The following is a 21,262-nucleotide window of genomic DNA, read 5'->3' on the forward strand; positions in this document are numbered from 1 at the left end:
GACATCAGTTGTTAGTGAATGAACAATGTGAAGTGGAGTTGCAGTTGGGAAAGTATAAAGATAAAATTTTGTGTCATGTGATGCCTATGGATGTATGTCACATATTTCTTGGAAGACCTTCGCAATATGACAAAGGAGCTATGCATGATGGAAAAAGAAACACATACAAATTTGGTAAAGATGGTGTCAATCATACATTACTGCCTATGGAAGAAGAGGATGCATCAAGAAAGTCTGATCCGAAGACTCTATTGCTAAGTGGAAAAGAATACTTGCAGCAGATTGAAGAGAATGAGGTGAATTTTGCATTGATTTGCAAGCCCAAGGTAATAATTACTTCCACTAAAGTTTTTGATTTACCAATTGAAATACAAGAGATGTTGGACAGAGATTGTGATATCATTGTAGATGACTTGCCCAATGAGTTACCACGCATTAGAAAAATCAGTCATCATATAGATTTGATTCCAAGAGCAAATCTACCAAATAAAGCAGCTTACAGGATGACTCCCACAGAGAATGAAGAAATCAGAAAACAAGTTCAAGAAATGTTAGATAAAGGACTGATTAAAGAGAGTTTGAGTCCTTGCGCAGTGCCAACAGTGTTGAGTCCAAAGAAAGACGGAGGCTGGAGAATGTGCACTGACTCGAGAGCAATCAAGTACACATTTCCTTTACCTAGAATCGAAGATTTGATGGATTGTTTGAGTGGAGCAAGATATTTTACAAAGCTAGATTTAAAGAGTGGGTATCATCAAATCAGGATTAGAGAAGGGGGTGAATGGAAAACTACTTTTAAAACCAATGAAGGATTATATGAGTGGATGGTAATGCCTTTTGGATTGTCAAATGCACCTAATACATTCATGAGACTTATGAAATGAAGTTTTGAAGGAATTCATTGGTAAATTTGTGATAGTATATCTGGACGATATATTAGTTTACAGCAGGTCTAAGGAGGAACACAAGAGACATCTGAATTATGTCTTACAAAGGTTGCAGCAAGAGAAGTTACTGCTAAATTTAAAGAAGTGTTCATTCATGAAGGAAGAATTGGTATATTTGGGTTTTGTTGTTTCTGCTGATGGATTAAAGATGGATCCAGAGAACATCAAGGCAATCATAGAGTGGCCTTCGCCAAAAAGTGTTTTTAAGGTAAGAAGTTTTCATGGTCTTGCTAATTTTTATAGAAAATTCATAAGGAACTTTAGTAAGATCAATGCTTCTATTATCGACACTATAAAGAAAGATAGATAGCGATTTAAATGGATCGCTGAAGCAGAAAGGAACTTTCAGCTGTTAAAAAGGAAGATCATTGAAAAACCTATTTTGATTTTTCCTGATTTTAATAAGCCTTTTCAAGTGAAGTGTGATGCCAGTGGAGAAGCCATTGGAGCTGTTTTAAGTCAAGAGGACAAACCTGTAGCTTATTTCAGTGAGAAACTGAATGAATCAAAGAAGAAATATTCTTCTTATGATAAGGAATTTTATGCAGTTGTGCAGTCATTGAAGAAGTGGAGACATTGATTGATGTCCAAGGAGTTCATACTGTATTCAGACAACCATGCATTGTAGTACATTATGTAACAGCCAAAGCTTAATCAAAAACATGCCAAATGGGTAGAGTATCTTCAATGTTTTAATTTTGTCTTGAAGCATATAAATGGCCAATCAAATAAAGTAGCAGATGCCTTAAGTAGAAGAAACATACTACTTCAAGAAAGTCAAATTCAAGTGTTGGGTTTTGATTTTCTTAAGGAATTGTATGAAAAAGACTTAGATTTCAGAGAGGAATTTGAAGCTTGTACAAATCCTGTTTTGTTAGACAGAAGTAAGTGGCTTGATTATTTCTTGCAAGATGGGTTGTTGTTTAAAAGAAATCAGCGGTGCATACCAAATTGTTCTATGAGGGAAAATTTAATCAAGGAGAAACATAGTGGTGGACTTGCAGGACATTTTGGTGCAGACAAAACTTATGAACAGTTGAACAGGTTTTATTTTTGGCAGAAAATGAGGTCTGAAGTGGAGAAGTATGTGAAAAATTGTAAAGTCCGTCAATATGCAAAAGGAAGAAGCCAAAACATAGGGTTGTATGTTCCATTACCTATTCCAAATAGACCTTGGGATATGGTAAGCATGGATTTTTTTTTGGGCTTAGCAAAGACTCAAAGAGGAAATTATTCAATTTCTGTTGTGGTTGACAGATTTTCAAAAATGGCACATTTTATTCCATGTTATAAAACCAGTGATGCTACTCACATTGCTAATCTATTTTTTAAAGAGATTGTAAGATTGCATGGGTTACCTAAGAGTATTGTTTCAGACAGAGACTCCAAATTTGTTGGACATTTTTGGAGGACATTATAAAAGAAGCTTGGAACTAAACTGAGTTTCCGTTTTGCTTATCATCCTCAAACGGATGGACAGACTGAAGTTGTAAACAGAAACTTGGGTAATCTTCTGAGATGTCTTACAGGTGAACATCCAAAACAATGGGATCAAGTATTGGCACAGGCAAAATATGCATATAATGACTCTCCTAACAGGAGTACAGGGAAGAGTCCATTCCATATAGTTTATGGAATGCACCCAAGAGGAGTGTCTGAATTAAGAAATCTAGGAAAAGTTGAGATGAGAAGTGCTGAAGGGGAAGATTTTGCTTCAAAGATGCAAGCAATACATGAACAGGTAAAACAATAGTTACAAGACAGCAACATAAAGTACAAGAGCAGAGCAGACTTGAGTAGGAGAGAAGTTAACTTTGAAGTTGGAGATTGGTTTTAGCACACCTGAGGAAGGAAAGATTTCCAAAAAGAGAGTATAACAAGTTAAAGTTCAAGAAAATTAGACCATTCAGAGTATTGAGGAAATTTTCTGCAAATGCATATGAAATTGAATTACCCCCTGATATTGGAATATCTCCAATTTTCAGTGTTGCTGATTTGTACAGGTATAAAGGTGAAAATGCAGATGACACAGCAGAAGACCAAGAGAAACAATAAATTGATTAGATAAAACAATTACCTACAGCAAAGGAATTGCAGCCAGAGAGGATTATGGACAAGAAATTGTTGAAGTAGACAAGGGGACATGAGTATTTTTTCAGTATTTGGTCAAGTGGAAAGATCAAACAATTGTTGATGCTACCTAGGTGACAGATGCCATGCTACAGAAATTGGGCAATTTTGTAGAAGATCTCATGGATAGGAGCCCATGAAGAATTTTGTCCTCAAGAGTCTGATGTAGGAGCAAGAGGCTTAAAGACAAAAGACTTCGTATTATTCCAAAAAAAAAAATACAAAAAAAAGTTTACAAGCAAAGGAGTGGGGTCCTTTAGCTGTCAATTTACAAAGCTTTCTAGTTAGGATTTGAACTAGAATATAGGATTTGGATTATCATGTAATAAATTCAAGTAATTAGATGTAGTGGAGATTCTCAAGGAGAATATCATGCAGATTAGATAGGATTAGTTAGTTTGATCCTTTGATTTAGGATCTGGTTGTTAAATGAACTAGTACTTGTGTAAGTTCTGAATCATTGTAAGGGGATTTTGACTGATTCGGCTTGTTTGGCCATATATGATTAAGTTGCAGAAAACATAACTCTGTGTATTTTTATGTGGAATTGGTTAATCCCGGAGGTGTTGCATCCCTCCGTAGTATCTCTGTGTATCATTGATTTCCAAAATTTAGAGTTCTGTGTGATCGCATTTAATCTATTTTTGTCATGTATTAACAACTGCAGGTTTGAAAGTGTACGAATTCCTTAATCGGATTGAAGTGTTGCACTCATTATTAACTGTTGATTTCATTTTCAACGCATTGCGCCACAGTCAACAGCGGGGGTTGGCCTGGTTTTGACCCTTGTGGTAATATGAAGTCCCGCAAGCCATAGATCTGATGGCCTCTGTCATCGGGCGTTAATCTCAAGTCCGGACCCGAACTTTTATAAATTGAGGTTTATAAACCTATTGGCTCCGGTAGGCAGTATCGTCGCATAGATCTCCATGCGATATCACAGTGACCGTCGGATCACTGTTGATGTTGACCGTTGGATCGCGGGTTAATATTGCATCGCAAGGTTTAAGAGTGAATGACCCCGGTGGCCGGCGGAGTTGCGAAATGCGACATGCGATATGAAGAGCGCCGATAAATATCGCATCGCATCGTTAATAAGTAAAGGAACCTACCCGATGAGCTTGCGATTGTGATATGTGATGTTTAGAGGATTTGTAAAGCACTTATCTATTCGGCTAAATTTAGCGGTTCTGCTAATTTAGCAGAATGGATAACTGTGGAGGTAGATGACTGAGACTCTACAGGAAATCCAAGAAGAAATTCCACCTGAACTAGAAGAAATAATTTCCGGATTTTAACGTTTGTCTCTTACGCCTGCATCCCGGCCACCAAGGACTAAGGCATAACACACTGATCCAAAAACCCTAAGGTGTTTAACTCGAGGTTTGAAACCAAACCATGCCTCATAAGGTGTGATTCCATCGAAAGAAGCACTGGGAGACCTGTTCCTTAAGTAAACAGTTGTATGGATTGCTTCTGCCCAATAAATAGGACTTAACTTTTTTAAAGTTAACATAGAGCTCGCCATTCCTAACAAAGTGTGATTCATTCTTTCTACTACTCCATTTTGTTGTGGAGCGTATACATTTGTAAGATGTCGTTTGATCCCATTGTCTCTACAATAACTTTGGAATTCATTTGAAGTAAATTCTCCTCCATTGTCAGTTTTAAAAGTGCCAATCTTTTCTTTGACTTTGTTTTCAACAAGTGGACGAAAAGTTTTAAACTTTTCAAATACCTCTGACTTATGCTTCAAGAAGTAAACCCATGTCATTTTGCTGAAATCGTCAATGAAGAGTAAGAAATATTTGCAATCTCCTAGAGAAGCTTGCAAGGGTCCACAAATGTCACTTTGTACTAATTGCAAACGCCTGTTTGTTCGCCATGAACTTGTCAGGGAAGTCTCTCGACTTTGTTTTCCATAAATGCAAGCTTCACATCTTGCATTTTCTTTCTTAAAAGTAGAAAGTGATCTGAAATGGGGCACTAAAGGCTTCTTGTCAGCTTACAAGAACCTCTCCCACTCCAAAGCTTAAATATTCCCAAGATCTAGCTTATGCTTGACAATTTGCGGAATTAAAAGAACTTGAAATAGGTGTATGCTTGTGTTTGTCTTTAGACTGTTTATGTGCTTTGAGTTCATTTGCTTATGCTGATATTTAAACACACATAATAGTAAATAAAGCAGCATCATACACATAGCAATAAGACGCAACAAGTAAACAAACCATAAGACAGCAAGCTTAATATGGAGTTCACCCTGATATCTTGGGCTACGTCTCCTTGAGCTCTAATCAACTCGACTAGGCTCCCTGGGATTATGGTAATCTTTCTTTTACAAGTTCCACACTCAACTCCATTGGTTTCCAACTCAACCTATGGGTTTAGAATACCATCTTACTCTGTTGGCTGTCCATACTCTGCAGACAGATCTAGGCTTCTTTGGACTAGATTCCTTCAATCAACACTCTGAGCTATCTTAAGCTCTAGCTTGCACCAACTCCCTCAGAATTCTTTCACTGTCTCTGGAACTCCTTCTTCTGTCTTCAGCACACTTCAGACACCAGCAACAGCTTGATCATTTCGATCTCTTTGTTGTTCTGCAACATCACTACAGCATCATGGCTCTTAGAAGTTTGTTTGAGCTCTCTGGCTCTGCGGCTCTGGCTCTCTAGCTAACTGGCTTTGGCTCTCAGCTCTCTGGCTCATCTGGCTCTGGCTCTCTTAGCTATTTGGCTCTGTCCGTCTGGCTCTGCCTCCAACCTCTGGTGGCTCTACCTCTGCTCAGCCCTCTGGCTCTGAAGCTCTCAGGCTTTCTGGCTCTCGGCTCTGACTCTCACGAGCTTCTGGGTTCGCTTGACCTCCAAGCGACCCTCTGCTTCTAAGTCACACCGACTCTGCAGACTGCCTCCTGGCATATACTGAGCTTTCCAATGGATTCCTCAACATGCAAACATCTTTGGGCTTCTCTGAGTTGCCTCTGCGCATTACTCTGTCTGCGCCTTTCAGAATCCCACTCTTTGTGTTATCTGTGTTGTTATAACACATTAGCGACCTTCCTAAAAAACATGGAAGACCAATCAATTCAGTAAAGAATCCGTTTTTCCACTGAAACGCACCGGCGGGTACAGGAAACCCAATCGTTTGGCCTTCCTCCTACCATAATCCCGAAAATAGCAACATAACGGAATAAGCAAGAAACGCGTTAAAAACACATTATTAGCCAATACAGCCAGAACTCTGATTTTATCGAATCGCGCTTATAATCCCATCGGGTCCACCGTTCCATCGCATGTCACATATCACACTGCGTATGGCCAAAAACCCAATACATTGAAAATACACAGAAAATCTGAAATTCCAGATTTCAAAATTTATGAAATCGTGCTCATAAAACTCATCGGATTCGTGCCTCAATCGCATATCGCAATCGCATATGTCAATGGCCCTTTATATCGGGGATTCGTCGATCGCCGATCGCGCTATTGCAATCGCATGTCGGCGTTGTCGCATATCGGCTCCATCGCATCAGCGTATCGCGTCGGCCCAATGGACTGTGTCTCTGCTCCTCCGTTCGCCCGATCGCCGATATCAACGTATCGCATATCGGCTTATCGCATGGTGCATTGACCCTTTTTATTGTGCGATATGGCGCCGATCGCAATCGCATATTGCAAATCCTCCAGCCAGGCCTCTTTCCCTTCAAAGCTCCGATCCAATAGGTCTTACGAATCCGATAAGTATTCTAGGCTGCGGAATATAGTTTTTCGGGTCCGCTTCCATATCGCTCTATCGCAATCGCTTATCGGCCCTTCGCAATGCCACAGGCCATGGTCCATCACCTTTGGTTATGTGCGATGCGATAAAGCATTCATCGCTTATCGCTAAACCTTCATGCATTTGGCTTAAGTCCTCCCTTTGGATGCTTGCGATACGATTTCTTAAAGGAACACACATATTTTCCCTTAAGTCCCATTTAATAAGAAAATGCCTCCTTTTCAAAGGACAATGGGCAATTTTGTTTTTACAATAACTTCTTCATCCGAAGTCCGTTTTAGCCCATTCAAATTGCATTAGATTCAGATTGAAGAGATCTATGCAATGGGACTATTCCCAAGAGCATCCTTTGACTTTCATTCGACGGAGATTTACAAAGGGTTTGTGCCATTTAGCACCTTTTACCTCTTATATTAAGTCTTTTAGACTTAGAGGTTTATCCAAGATCCATTTTGAATCAGGAAGTCCCTTAACCATTCCCTGTTTTTGCAGTTGAGAGAGACTGTCAAAGTTTAGATGTCCATATCTCACATGCCATAATCTGATAGGTGAAATGTTTGTGCTTGCTACCCCTGCAAAGTCAGAATTCCTTGGAATAACTATTCCTTTCATCCTTAAAAATTTTTCATCTTCATACCCTGTCATAACTATTTTCATGCTCTGTTTGATTGAATTAATTTTAACTAGGCCATCCTCCAAAACCACTTGATGTCGAGCTTGTCGAATCGAGACTAAAGACAACAAATTCTTTTTAAAGGTGGATACATACAATACATTTGAAATCAATCTTTATCCGATGTCAAGAAGATAAACTTTAACGACACCTTTTCCATAAGGAGTATGTTTTGTATCATCAACAAGAAGGATAGAACTAAGGTGGCATGGTTGGAAGTTCCAAAAGAAGTATCATCGAAAAGTCATGTGTTGAGTTGCTCCTGTATCTAAAATCCATGCATCTTCTTAATCACTTTTAAGAAAAGTGGAAACTAATGTTGTTGATTCTGAGCTTTGACTTGATGTGAAGCCATATTCTGAACCATCATTATCTTGATCAGTGGCAAATTGAGTTGTCTTGATGAAACTTTGGAATTTTAGTTGTCAAAATAATCTTGGCCATTGATAAACACTTCAAAATCTTTTAACCTTAGCCCTTTATTTATTTTTGAGGAATTTTTGAATTTATCATTCCATTTTAATTAGCTCAAAATTAATTATTTTGAGCTAATTTCCTAAAATATCTGACTTTGACTTGACCACGAAGGTCCAAGGGTCTAAATTTTCTTGAAATATATAATATTCCCTTGGTGGAGGACCTTTAAAAATTGACTCTTTTAAGACCCACGAATTTTTCCATTTGGAGAATTTATTTTCATAAGACAATTTAATTTGACTCTAATTAATTAATTTTCTGGCTTAGGATTTAATTTTATTTTTCCAGAAAAATTAATTAATTTACACATGAGGGGATTAATTATTTTTCCGGCCCTTTAATAAATAATGTTTTTTATTTACAAGACTCAAAGAGGGAATACACATTTGGCTTAGACCCTCAAGACACATAACCCATCTGCAACACAATATGATCTAGTAAACCAAGTGATTTGTAATAAAATAATTAGCCAACTAGCTTAAATTATTCCCAAACCATTTTTACATCCGACTCGACTAAAAGCACAAGGACTCAACTAATAATTCGACAATAAATTTCACCCTCACTTTGGGGTTTAAGCTGGAGGGAAAAACTCTTCTGATTAGTCGTGTTTAGAAACATGGGTAATCAACGAGGTTAAAATACCTCCTAAGATGGAATTCGTCATCAAATTATGGGCTTACCTAGGGTGTTACATAGACTCAAGGTTTTATTAAGATCATTTATATTACATAACTTGCAGAATGGGATAACCATGACACATGGACTGTTGATATGTGATCTGATCCTTGTAGAAAAATTTGGTACTCCTGCTTCCCGTAGAGTTGGATGACTGTGTTGGAACAGCTGGCGAACGAAGGAAGCCCTTTCAATTGGTCCGACATGTTGGCTATCCAGTTGAAGGGGCAAGTAACAGATGCACGGCATCCTCCCAAGGGTCAGCAAGCAAATCTCTTCATTTCTGCATACATTCTTTATGCAATCTGTCCCTGTCAGCAGTTCCCTGGCTTGTGTTGGGCATGGACACCTTCAAAAACCTCTGTGCTCACCTATTCCAGGTTGTTCTCCGAGTGCAGCTTCCATTATTATACAGCTATCATACCACTTCGTCACCCCAGTGTACAGGATGATCTTTGAGTAGGATCCGCCTTGCATGTCACAGGCAGTGATGGAGGCATTGGTTAACATAGCAAATTGGTATTCCTCACCCCTTGGCACCTTCATTCGGATGTACAGCGCGGTGAAGGCTCCACATGTGTTACCGAAGTTTTCCATGGACAAGTTGGTCATGCAAGAGGTTGCATACCACATCTTGATAGGGTTGTCAGCAAGACTGCATAGTAAAAAGAAGGCACCTTGGCCTGCTCTTCCTTTGCGGATTGGGTTGTATGAGATCCGGAATCTCAAGCATGCTGAGGCCGAGGCAGAGGAAATCGAGAGATTCACCTTCGGCACCAGAAGTTTCAATCCCTATGACCTGCATCACTTAGTGGATGACCACTGTACGAGATTGTATCATCATTTCGTAACTGTGATTGGCATCTTGATTGATAAGTGGATAAGTTCGTTTAATTGGTTAAACATCTTGTGGAATATTGTTGAAGTTTACACTGGTATCTTGTTTAAGATTGTATCTTAATATCGTTAAGTACTCTTGCTTTAAGATAAATTCACTAAAGTACTTAAGTAACTTAAACAATCTTAAGTCAAGATAATTTTCACTCATCATCATCTTGCATTAAGCATGCTAAGTCTAGATTGCATTAATAATTTACCTCCTAGCATAAGCTAGGTTGATAGAAATATAGGGCAACCCTTTTCATCTAGCTTGAGGGGCCTTGGCAACTCTTTGGTGGTTAACACGGTGACCTTGTAGTCATCAGAGCCACACTCTCTGTCGCGCCAGAGGCATCGAGTGATAGGAACACAACAGAAGGTATCATTAATCAAGCCCTAGCCTGCTTCCTGTTGGCCTCCTTCCCACAACCTACCTTGGAGCCCAGCTTCAAAATAGTTAAGGGAAGGTTACATTTAGATTAGGCATATAACTAAAAATAACCAAGATCACTGCATCACACATAAGTCATAGGGTTTGCATATCATTTAGGTTAGTCAATCATCTCAAGCAACGGGTGTCCATCCGGTCATTTGGTTCCAATTTACTATAAGAAAGAATTTGTGACTCCATTAAGGCACTAGTCTCATACTTTAAAATCTAATCGAATTAATAATCTTGCTTAAATTCAACCAAGTGGCTAGGCCACTCATCCGTGTCTCCCAAACAAGTTGGTTTCCAACTTGTTTTCCTTCACCTCATTCCATAGGGACTACCCCCCATAGCCTGTTGTTGGGAGACAGCTAGAACAGAGTGGGCAGGGATCAGAGTGACAGCCCCCATCCTAAGCATTGTCACGGTGCCTATACAATCCAGGCGACAACATGGCCAGGTTTTGCTAGTATTTGACTTGTATTATTGGCACAAATTTCTAGACAAATTTCCTGTTAATTTTTTTCAAACTCTAGGCACTACTTAGATGAATTACTGAAAAACAAGGCAACTGAAAACCAAAACCAAATTTACTTTCACTAAGATACAGAATTTCTTAACTTTCAACATGCAACGGAAAATAGTCGAGATAAAAACACATGCACATAAAATTGACATGCTTGTTTTACCCAAGAAACCCAAAAGGGAAAACCTACTTTCTTTGTTGTGGTATTTTATTGATTGTTCTTGATCAAATGGATCTATTACAATTCATGTTGTTACTGCAGCTATCAATCTGTCTCTGAGAAAGCATTAGGCTTCTCCTTGCTAACCTCAGCTTCTACAATTGATCTCAACCTACCTTAATCACTGCTTGATCTCGGTCTTGCACACGATTGTTCCCCAATTGAATAACCTTGACCTGCTCTACAAATCCTAATCCCAGCTCCATAGTCGTTCCGCACTATTGCTCCTATTTCCTTATGCACTTCTGGCTGCTATTTCTTTGTGCACTATTGCTCCTATTTCCTTGTACACTAATGGCTTCTATTTCCTTGCACACTTAGGCGCCTATTTCCTTGCGCACTTAGGCTCCTAAATCTATTGGCACTTGCTCATCAATTATGCGCACTCCACAATGAAGAATGATTTGTGTTCTTGTGCCTTCGCCCTTCTCTTTATAGATGGAAATCAATGCATGCAGAGAGGCTTAGTCGAATATCAATTCACACTAGTGTTACGAGCTTCCTTTGCTAGTTAATTGGAGCAAGTCCCAGTTGCCCTTGGACTAACTCTCCATTAACTAGCTCGAGCTCCTCCTTGATTTAGTCTAGTTGTGATTGCGAGTTAAGTGGGAACTCAACTCGTTCTCTCTCCAATCAACAGTGAAGTCTTAACTCATTCTAACTCAACTTGTCACTGCCACCTCATCCTGTAGTTTAACTGAAGAAGACTCCAACTAACTGAATTTCCAACACTACACATACAAACTTGATGACCATTCCAGTAAACTGGAAATCAACTCATTGTAACTAACATCTATCTCATGAGCTCACATTCATGCTCTAGAAAAACTAATTTGAACTCTTCATTAGCTAAGGCACATCCCAGAAGACCTTCCATTGCTACAATTTCAACATTTTTTATTTGTAAACCTTGTTGAAAGACAACTTCTCCTCGAGAAAAGATTGTTAGGTTTTCTCCCAAGGTTGGGTTTCCCAGGGTTAAAATATTGTGTCTATTTTGCATGGCTATCTTTCTATCATCTTTACTGTTTTCGCTGCATTTATAATTGAGATTTTCAGTGTCTAAAATTTAAATGTTCAGTGGCATGAGAAAAATTGTTTGAAAATCATTAGGAAGTAATTATCAGATCACAAAATTGTATTCTACTACACTTAGTCATAGAATTTCAACACAACCTACTACTGCTCCTCTTGTTCATAAATCATGGAAGAGAAACTAGAAGTTTCTCATCGCGAGAGGAAAGTTCAATAGATACTAAATCTATTTGTCATTTTCCTGTTTAGAATTTAGTCTCCATAACTTACTACTTTGCCTTTATTATGGCTTATTTTGTAAACATTATATGACAATTTAAATTTGAACTGTGAACCTACCTACTTGACTGAACCTTACAACTCTTTGGTAATGAATATGATGCACTACTTCATTTCAGTGTTCATGTTATCTGTTTCAGTTTGTTGATGATAAATGTTATATGTTGCAACTTGAAGGTCAATGTTATGATCAATCGTTTGATGGCAATGTTATAAGTTATAACTGCTAGATGATTGATGTTATATGTATACTAAATAGTTGATGCTTTAATGATCATCATTAATCCAGTTGTTAATTCTATGTTTTCATGTTTTCTGTAGTTAACTCACCATTCTGAACGATTTTTTTGAATATATATGCATCAAAATATATTGAAATATCTATTATATAAAGAACGCTCCCATAGGCTTTTAGAAAAGTGCTTGCCACTCCCACTCCCACTCCCAGCCCCTAATATCCTTTGATTCAATGTACTTACCACTCAACTGTATGCAACATTTCTTTGTTAAAGGAAGAAATATAAATACACCATAGGATCCATAGTAAAACAGATATAGTAAGTAATACAAGATGAGTGAAAAACAAGTACAATTCAGTAATTAGAAATTAGCTTCTTATTCCTAATTAGTTTTCACCTATATAAAAACCTAACATACAAAAAAATTTCAAATCGTGGCTCACAGAGCAAGTTATCAAGATCTAATACTTACTGTTTGCACTGCCAAAAACACAAGGAGGACATCTCGTGCAACAAAGATCCTAAATTTTAGTTTACGCAATGAGTAATCTTCTGGTACTTCAGCCCGCAGATGAAACTGAGCTTTACAGGTAGTGCAATGTGAAAATGCAAACCCTTCCTGGACACAAAATAGTTATGATCAATTCTGATTATATCTGAAACCATTTTATTGTTGACAAACTTCGACTTTACACTTTTAGAAAGTCTTCAAAACATAAAAACTCAAGATCATGTTTTAATACTCCATGCATGAGCAAACCACACGAGATCACGATTCACAATTACTAATTAAATCTACCATAATGTCCTGTGGAAGTGCAAACTGTTAAAAGCAATCACTGAAATTACATATCTGCTTTACAAAAGGTTTACAAGCTTTGGAAAAAGGAGCGTGTGCAGACTTAAATATGGTTACCTTCACAGAGCGCCAGTGATCAAGACATGATCGGTGAACAAATTGTTGTGTGCCCTTGCACAAGCAAGGAGCTATCAATTCATCATCTGCATCATGAAATAGCATAGATCAAACAATAAGAAAATCCCATCTTGCAGTTCCAGATCACAAAATATGCTAATTAATTTACACCATAATTTTCATCACTGAATTGCATGATATATATCATCCTTGCACACCATCTATAAGCACAGTTTATTTACCGTGATCTGATTGCAGTTGCTTAGATGGCCTATATTATTTGTGAGATGTAAAGCGATTAAGGTATGGACATGTTATCTAAAAATCAATTGATAAATCAACCTATTGACATGCCCTACTCGAAATGGTCTCAGCTCGGTCTCAGCATTATCTGTGGGATTGTCTTTCTTTTGGAAATTGCATCCATCTCTATGTGTGGTGGTCCCCTCAATCACAGCTTGATTTCCTCTTGTTACACCACATATTGTAAGCGGCTCCACTTTGTGATTTTCATCACATTGATGGAGATTTGTTGGTTGTTTCCGAGAGGTGTTTGGCTTGGCAGAGTCTCACTTATCCTTGATTGGATGACTGTGCATTATGCTTGGTGGTCTTCTCACATGTGCTTGCCTTGTTGATCACCCCTTTGCTGCACTCTTGGATAGTTTGTGAAGCATATTATTTCATTCTGGGGTGGTTCGGTATATATGCTTATCTTGGATATGGATAATGGTTCTAGCTGTTGAAATTTGTAACTAGGTTTGGTCTTCATAATATTTTATATACTCTTGATTTTATTTGATGTAAAAGAAAAAGAAAAATTATTATTGCCATTAATAAAGCATGGGATATTCATGCTCAAGGTCAAATTGTTCTAGGTCAAAGCACTCATTGTGTGCTTCTAGGGTTTGTCATAGAGTCAAGATGTCAAAAGAGTCTTTGTCACATGTATTAGACCCTATTGAGAAGAATTTATTTTGAGTCAAAATGTGTCAAAATCTCCCTCCAAGACCAAGTCGGCCTGCAGAAGACAAGTCTGCCCTGTTTAGGGCTATTCGAGATCCAAAGAAAGGTATAAATATAAAGCATTCGGCCTCATTTGGACGCACCACCAAGCAAGTTCGTTGAAGCACATCTAGAAGACCTAAAAGCAAGCAAAAAGGAAGGAATATCTAAGGAAGAAGTCTAAACTCCAAAAACTTGTCTCTATTCTCTCACACATGCGAAAAAGAAGCTAGTGGTTCTGCAGCTACAAGGACGCAATTTCAGATCTCCAAAGAAGGCCAAAATTTTGATGAAAATAAGCAAGTCATATAGTCCATTTGTCTAAGAAGAAGAAGAAGCAAGCCAAGCAAAGAAGTAAGGAGAGCTAAATCAGACTCTTTCTAGGTGCGAAGTTGCAGCAGTTACTAGGGGGCCGAAATTTCAAACCTGCAATACAAGGCCGAAAGTCTACAGAAAAAGGTCGAAGTTTGACAAAAGGAGTAGTTTTGACTAAGATGGATTTTGTTGGATTGAAAGGAAGGTTGACTTGGTCTTGCAGTAGTCTTGGTTTTGGGTCTAAAGGGTCTTGGAATTCGTCATTTGAAGATTCTGTAAGAAAAGAGGAATTTCTTGTGGGTTTTCCTCTCTAGGAGAGGTTTTAGCCCTCGCTAGCAGCCTACATCTTGTGGCCATTTGTTCTAATGATCTTAATGTTTTGGTAGTTGTTTGATGATAAGAACACTATAATAATGAAGGGAAGAAGAAGCTAATTATAAATACTACAAGTTGAAGTAAATAACATCACAAGTAGTTATCAAAGTAAAGAGAAATCACCCCTAATCTTGCAGCTCTAGATTTCTCAACATAGTATCAGAGCAAGGTTGACAAGGAAAGGCAGTTTGAAGATCATTCAATTGAAAAATGATACAAAAGGGTCGAATGTAAGAAGGAAGAGCATCGAAAGAATCTAGTCATCACATCACAAGACCTTATCATCTTAACAAAAGAACTTTTGGAAGAAGGAAATAAGCCTCAAAGACCCTACCTCCATTTCATCATCTAAAAGCATGAAAGACACTACGCATTGAAGCATCTTGGAAAGCCTCCCACATTCTACATCAACATCAAAAGGAGAAATGTTCTATGCTTAGAGCAATTTATTTCAATTTTCACAGTTAGCTCAATATCTTTTCCAGATTAGCAATCACATCAGCATTAAAGTAAATTGCAGATAGAACATAAACATAAATCGTAGAAGACAAGCCAAGACAAGAGGACACAAGATGTGGTGCTAGCTAGGGACAAACCCCAATGTGGGGAAACCCTTGATCAATTCTTCTTATATGTTCTTCAATAGTTCAGCAGAGAGAGAGAGAGATAGTACGTTTACAACAGAAGTCAACACTTTGACTTATCTAAATAAGAGCATAGATCATCTCTAAGAAGATGATACATGAGGTAGCTGAACTCAGTGGAAGACATGTTGCTTCAACTGATTCTCCATCGCCTTGCTACACCTATCATTGTGCTGCTCCTCATCATCATGTTGCACCTCACTGTGTTGCACCATGTTGCACCCATCATCACTATGCTGCATCTCATCATGCTTCACTAGTCATGATTGTACCCATCGTTGTGCTCAATGTATACTGCAAAGTATCATCACGTTGCACCATTGTCAATAAGTTGCTCTTCATCACATGCTCCCAACACCAGGCTACATTTGATCATTATGCAGCACTATACTATTGTCTCTAACACCATGTTGCATCCAACTGTGGCATCTAGTAATGTAGCTGCATCCATAGATTGTATCTTAACATGTTGCATTAACAGTTGTAGTTGTTGTCCTGTGCATCTTTGCAACACCATGTGACCTTGCTGTCCCATGCATCTTTCTACACTAGTCACCTTGTTGTCGCATGTATCATGGCTCCACCAAGCTCCATTTCCTAGCTGTCCCATTTACTAGCACTGCTATCCCTTCAACATTGTTGTTCCAAGTCTGCTTTCACTGTTGCTTATATTGTGATTGGTTAGGGCATTTTCCAACCCTTACACACCCATCTATCAGTCCACAAACAACCCTCAAAGACTGCAACACACCTTCATGAGACACCTCCCCTAGCATGTTGTTGTTCAGGGCATATTTGAGCCCTCAATTCACCTTACGCAAGTCCTAACTGTGATGCTATGGCCTGCGGCCTAGCACACAGTACTTTTGTAGCTTACAGCCCACATATCAAGCCCAAAACAGGCCTCATCTACCTCGGCCTTCAAGGAAGGTACTTCAGCCCTTTATAACGGCAATTCAATCTTCATAAAATGACCCAAAAACAGCCCACGATGTTCTGTCCCTCTTGTTGGTTAGGGCAACCTTAGGATTGCGGTTAGGATCACTCTAAACCACCAACTTGTGGCACTTGTTTGGACTGCGACTAGGGCTTGTAGAGGCCTCCTCTAAACAGCATTGTGGTAGCCTCCTTTACAGCGTTGAGGCTTCTCCTTCAAGACTGCGTTAGGCCTCTTTCTAGGACAGCGTTAGGCCTCTTCTAGGACAGCGTTAGGCCTCTTCAAAACAAGCCTCTATACCCACGTTGTTCAGCTCTCCTTTGTTGCGGCTAAGACAGAGTTCTCTTGCCTCTAGCTTAGGGCTATCTCCTTTTCTATATGATTGCGTTTTCTTGGTTAGGGCAGACTACGGCTAGAAATCCTTTAGGACTGCAGCTAGGGCATCCTTTAGGAACGCGGCAGGGCATCCTCCTCCTAGATTTCTCTTCCACTAAAACCCAAAGCAAGTGGAGAGAAAGCAAGAGAGAAGTGTGTGTAGAAATGACGATCAAGTCACCTCCTTCTATACTAAAACGTTGAGCACATGTGGGTGTTATTTAGTTGCTGGCCGACCTTGATGAATTGTCCCACAACACAAATAAATTCATATCTCCATGAATACTTATCGGAATCGGATGATCTTTAGATCAATCCTACACCTCTCAATGAGACGGATCCAAGAAAAATATCAGCTGCCATAAATAAGATGACCCACATGGAGTTTGTATTAGAATAATGCTATTTTAGTGTTTAATGCTCATCTGTGATTGTAATTAGCAGTTTCTTGTTAGAAACTTCTTGTTTCTATATTCTTAGTAGAAACTTGTTGTTCCTACTTTCTTAGTAGAAACTTGTTGTTTCTGTAAATACAGCTGTATTACTTATTGAGCTTCATTGCTCATTGTAAATCAATTCCATCCATTCATTGATTATGGTACCAGAGCTCGGGTATTTTTTTCGTTTGAAAAATTTAGTGTTTCATTCCGTGCTCTCTATTCACCATTTGCTGCCACTGTTGTAGCCCATGGACCTGTCTGCAGACGCCAAGCGGCTCTTTTGTTTTTTTTGGACTAGGTTCGGATGCTGTACGCCAACGCAAGTCTGGGAATCTGCGTGTTTTGGTTCGTGCTGCCCACGGATCATTTATTTCCCAACTACTGAATCCCGTTTCGCGTCATCAGAATTCACTCTCCGGCTGAGAGTCGATGTGGCAGCGGAAGTCGGGATTCTGGCAAGTTTCGCATTCGACTCCCACTCTAACCCTGATATTCAGGTGCTTGTTCCGCAAGTTTGAAGAGATCTTCTTTTTCTATTGTAAAGTAAGGGTCTCTTCTGTCAACACCGAGTTTCGATTCCTCAAAGAGTCATTTTCAAAAAAAATTGCCCACGCCTGCCCATATTGGTGTCCTGTCTTCTCCGTCTGCATCACTCCTCCCGCACACACATCCTCTGGCAAAGCTCATTACAAATCGTTGGTGTTCCTGGCATCAACCTCCGATGATCTTGTGACATGTACAGCCATAAGTTCTGAGAGAACATTTCGGCCAAGGTTCGATTCTCTGGAGCCGATGTCATTGGTGTTGCGACGGCTAATCCATCCCCCATGCATAGGTCTTGCCAAAGTAAACCCGTGGAAGACGTCGGATTTTTTCCCGGCTATTTCTTGTTTTCGGGGATTCAACGGTGGACGCAGACAACATCGACGTTCTTGCGACATTAGCGAGGGTGACTTTATCTAAAAACAGCGGCTCATCCTCTCTTTCCGGTAGTTGTGAAAATCTCGTGACCCGTTCAAATGCCGCCCACGGGAAAATCTGACGGCCCACAGCGTGTTATTGTTGTTGCTGTCACTGTAGCTGTGGCAGTTCAACACGCTCTCTGCAGCTACCAGACCACCGTCTGGCGGTATCCTTTGACCGATTCGGGTGCGTGGGAGAAATCGAACCCCCGACGTGTCTCTTTGCGTGTTTGACGGATTACGTTTTCTTATTTAGTTTCCTGTGAAGATTGTAGGAAGACGTAATTTTACAAAGAGCAAGATTCAGTATTATGGTTTGTATGTCGTGATTCTGTTAATGTGCATTGGAGATCAGAGGCTAATAGAGCCAGCAGATTTATTTATTTTTGGGTGGTCAGCGGAGTCTTGCTGAGGCAAAGGTCAGGGTACGCAGGATTATATATCGTCCAGCAGGGGAGTACTTGTCAGATTCTGTACGGATCAGCGAACATTTGCATTGAAATCCGCGTCGGACTCCTTTGTTGTTTTTTGTGTCTTGGGAAACGTGCAAATGGCTTCGCTAACCAATCTAATGTTGGAAGGCAGTGAACGCTTTAATGGCACCAATTATAACATCTAGAAACAAAGAATGCTGACCATTTTTTAATATAGGTGTCTTAACCAGCTCGTTTTGGGCTAAGAGCTCCGTCCTGGTACAACTAGTGCCAATCAAGATAAGTTTGATGATCGAAATCGAGAGGTTGTTATGCTTCTCAAACTCTCTGTGGCTGATGATCAGTTACCACAGATTCCTTCCGGCAAGACAGCTGCCAAAATCTGGCAACATTTGAAGGAAATGCACGAGACATCCGACAAGACCAGAGCTTTCTTTCTAAAGAATCAGTTGTTCTCCATCATGATGGAAGAACATATGTCTTTACAGGAACATCTTAACACGATTAAAGACATTCGAGATCAGCTCGAAGCCATTGGTCAAACCATGGAGGAAGAAGATCTAGTATTCATCACTCTAAAAAGTCTACCAAAACCTTATGAGCATTTCATAGAAACACTCAACATTACCTCCACTAATGTTGATCTGAAGTTTCCAGAGTTATGCACCAAACTCATGCAGCAAGGTCATTGGAAACAACAATTTGGTAGCGGTGCTTCACCAGCCTCCTCCAAAAATGCCTTTGTTGCCCAATATCAGTCCTCTCAGTCCTTTCAGCAGAAAGGTTCTTCTCAGCATTCTGATCCCGCTAAGAAGAAAAATGTGCAGTGTAATTACTGTCACAAGTTCGGCCACATGAAGAAAGATTGCCGACAGAGGATTGCTTCTGAACAAAAGAAACAAGGAGGGTCTCATCAGACAGCGAATGTTGCAGAACATTCCGAGCAGAAGGAATCTACCTTTTACGCCTTTATGGCTAAGAGGTCCTCAGATCATGTCCCATCTTCTGCCTGGTACATTGACTCTGGCGCATCATGTCATTTCTCTCACAAGCGTGACTGGTTTATTGACTTCTCATCAATTTCATGGTATTCGGTGGAGGTGAGGAGTACACAGTGGTTGGCAGAGATACAATTCAGATCCAGTCTGGTGGGCGCACACTCGTCTTCCTGAATGTGTACTATGTTCTTGGTATGGAAATTAATCTGCTGTCTGTCAGCCAGATTATGAGGAACTCTCCTCAGCTCGATGTGTTCAGTGCACACAAGTGCTCCATTATTGACAGGGACACTCGTCTTACGTTTGCTATTGGCCTAGAAGATCATGGCCTATATAGGCTCCTTGACATTGGTGATTCTCCAGAAGTGGCTCTAGCAGCTCATGTTTCTCCCATCAGCACTCAGTGGCATCAAAGATATAGGCATCTAAACATTCAGTGTCTCTCTCAGCTATCTCAGGAGGGACTTGTGTCAGGGTTACCTGATATTCAGACTCATCAGTTGGGAGTGTGTGGCACCTGTCAAGCTGGCAAGCAACATCGGTCTTCATTCAAGGATGGAGAATCTTGGCGCGCATCTAAGGTACTCCAGTTAATTCATGCTGATATTTGTAGTCCTATGGATACATCTTCTATTACTGGTTGCAAATATTTTTTGCTTATTGTAGATGATTTCAGTAGAAAGATGTGGGTGTACTTTCTAAAAAATAAATCTGATGTATTTAGTATCTTTCAGAAGTTTAAGTCCTTAGTTGAAAAAGAGTCTAGCTGTAATATCATAACTCTTAGGACAGATAATGGGGGGAAAATTTGTTCTTCTGCTTTCTCCAACTTTTGTGATACCCATGGCACCAAACGTCAGTTAACTACACCCTACACTCCTCAGCAGAATAGTGTTGTCAAACGTCGCAACCATATGGTTGTTGAAATGGCTCATTCCGTGTTACAACACAGGAGTGTTCTGAACAAATTTTGGGCTGAAGCAGTGTTTACTGCTGTCTATCTTCTTAACCGATCACCTACTCAGGTTGTTAAGGGGAAAACTCCATAAGAGGTTTGGTCTGGCCGTAAGCTAAAGATCAGTCACCACAAAGTGTTTGGCTCAGTTGCATATGTTTGGATTCCTGCTGCTAAGCGTTCTAAGTTGGATTCCAAAAGCCAGAAACTCATGATGACAAGGTACAGTGATCACCACAAGGCCTAGAGGTTGATAGATATAGACACTGGTCATCTTAGCTTCAGTCGGGATGTAGTATTTGAGGAAGACAGAGGGTTCTTTCAGTCTCCTTCTGAGCAGTGTTCTGAGGATCCGCCTCACAGTGTTCTTCTTCCGTTAGGTCCACCTAATGGGAGGGATAATGCAGCATCAATATTTGATGATGCACTACCTGACCTTTCTCCGGAAAATAATCCTCCTCTTGATGTTCCTGTTGTTCCTAAGCCTCCCCCATCTACTCCTGATATTGGTTCTTCTACTCTCCAGCCTAAATGGTGGGATAAAACTATTGGTGATCTTCGGGATAATGAGCTCCTTGAAGGTAGAACTTCCAGAAATAAGAGCAAACAACAGCCT

At 39.7% G+C, this 21,262-nt stretch overlaps 1 protein-coding gene across 9 annotated transcripts in view; it reads right to left on the minus strand.

Annotated features, from left to right (window-relative positions):
* Positions 1-21,262, minus strand: part of LOC149211137 (RING/FYVE/PHD zinc finger superfamily protein) — a 127,736-nt gene that overhangs the window by 81,861 nt on the left and 24,613 nt on the right. For all 9 annotated transcript variants that reach the window (XM_089396934.1, XM_089396926.1, XM_089396924.1 and 6 more), the window contains 2 exons: positions 13,207-13,292; positions 12,763-12,909 (listed from right to left, as the gene is read on the minus strand). In XM_089396934.1, coding sequence (XP_089253060.1) covers positions 12,763-12,909; positions 13,207-13,292 — 233 coding nt within the window. The remainder of the gene's footprint in view (positions 1-12,762; positions 12,910-13,206; positions 13,293-21,262) is intronic.

The sequence above is a fragment of the Pinus tabuliformis genome, chromosome 1_2, assembly GCF_031772625.1.
Source record: "Pinus tabuliformis cultivar Carrire ecotype Pingquan chromosome 1_2, CPIR1, whole genome shotgun sequence".
NCBI lineage: Eukaryota > Viridiplantae > Streptophyta > Pinopsida > Pinales > Pinaceae > Pinus > Pinus tabuliformis.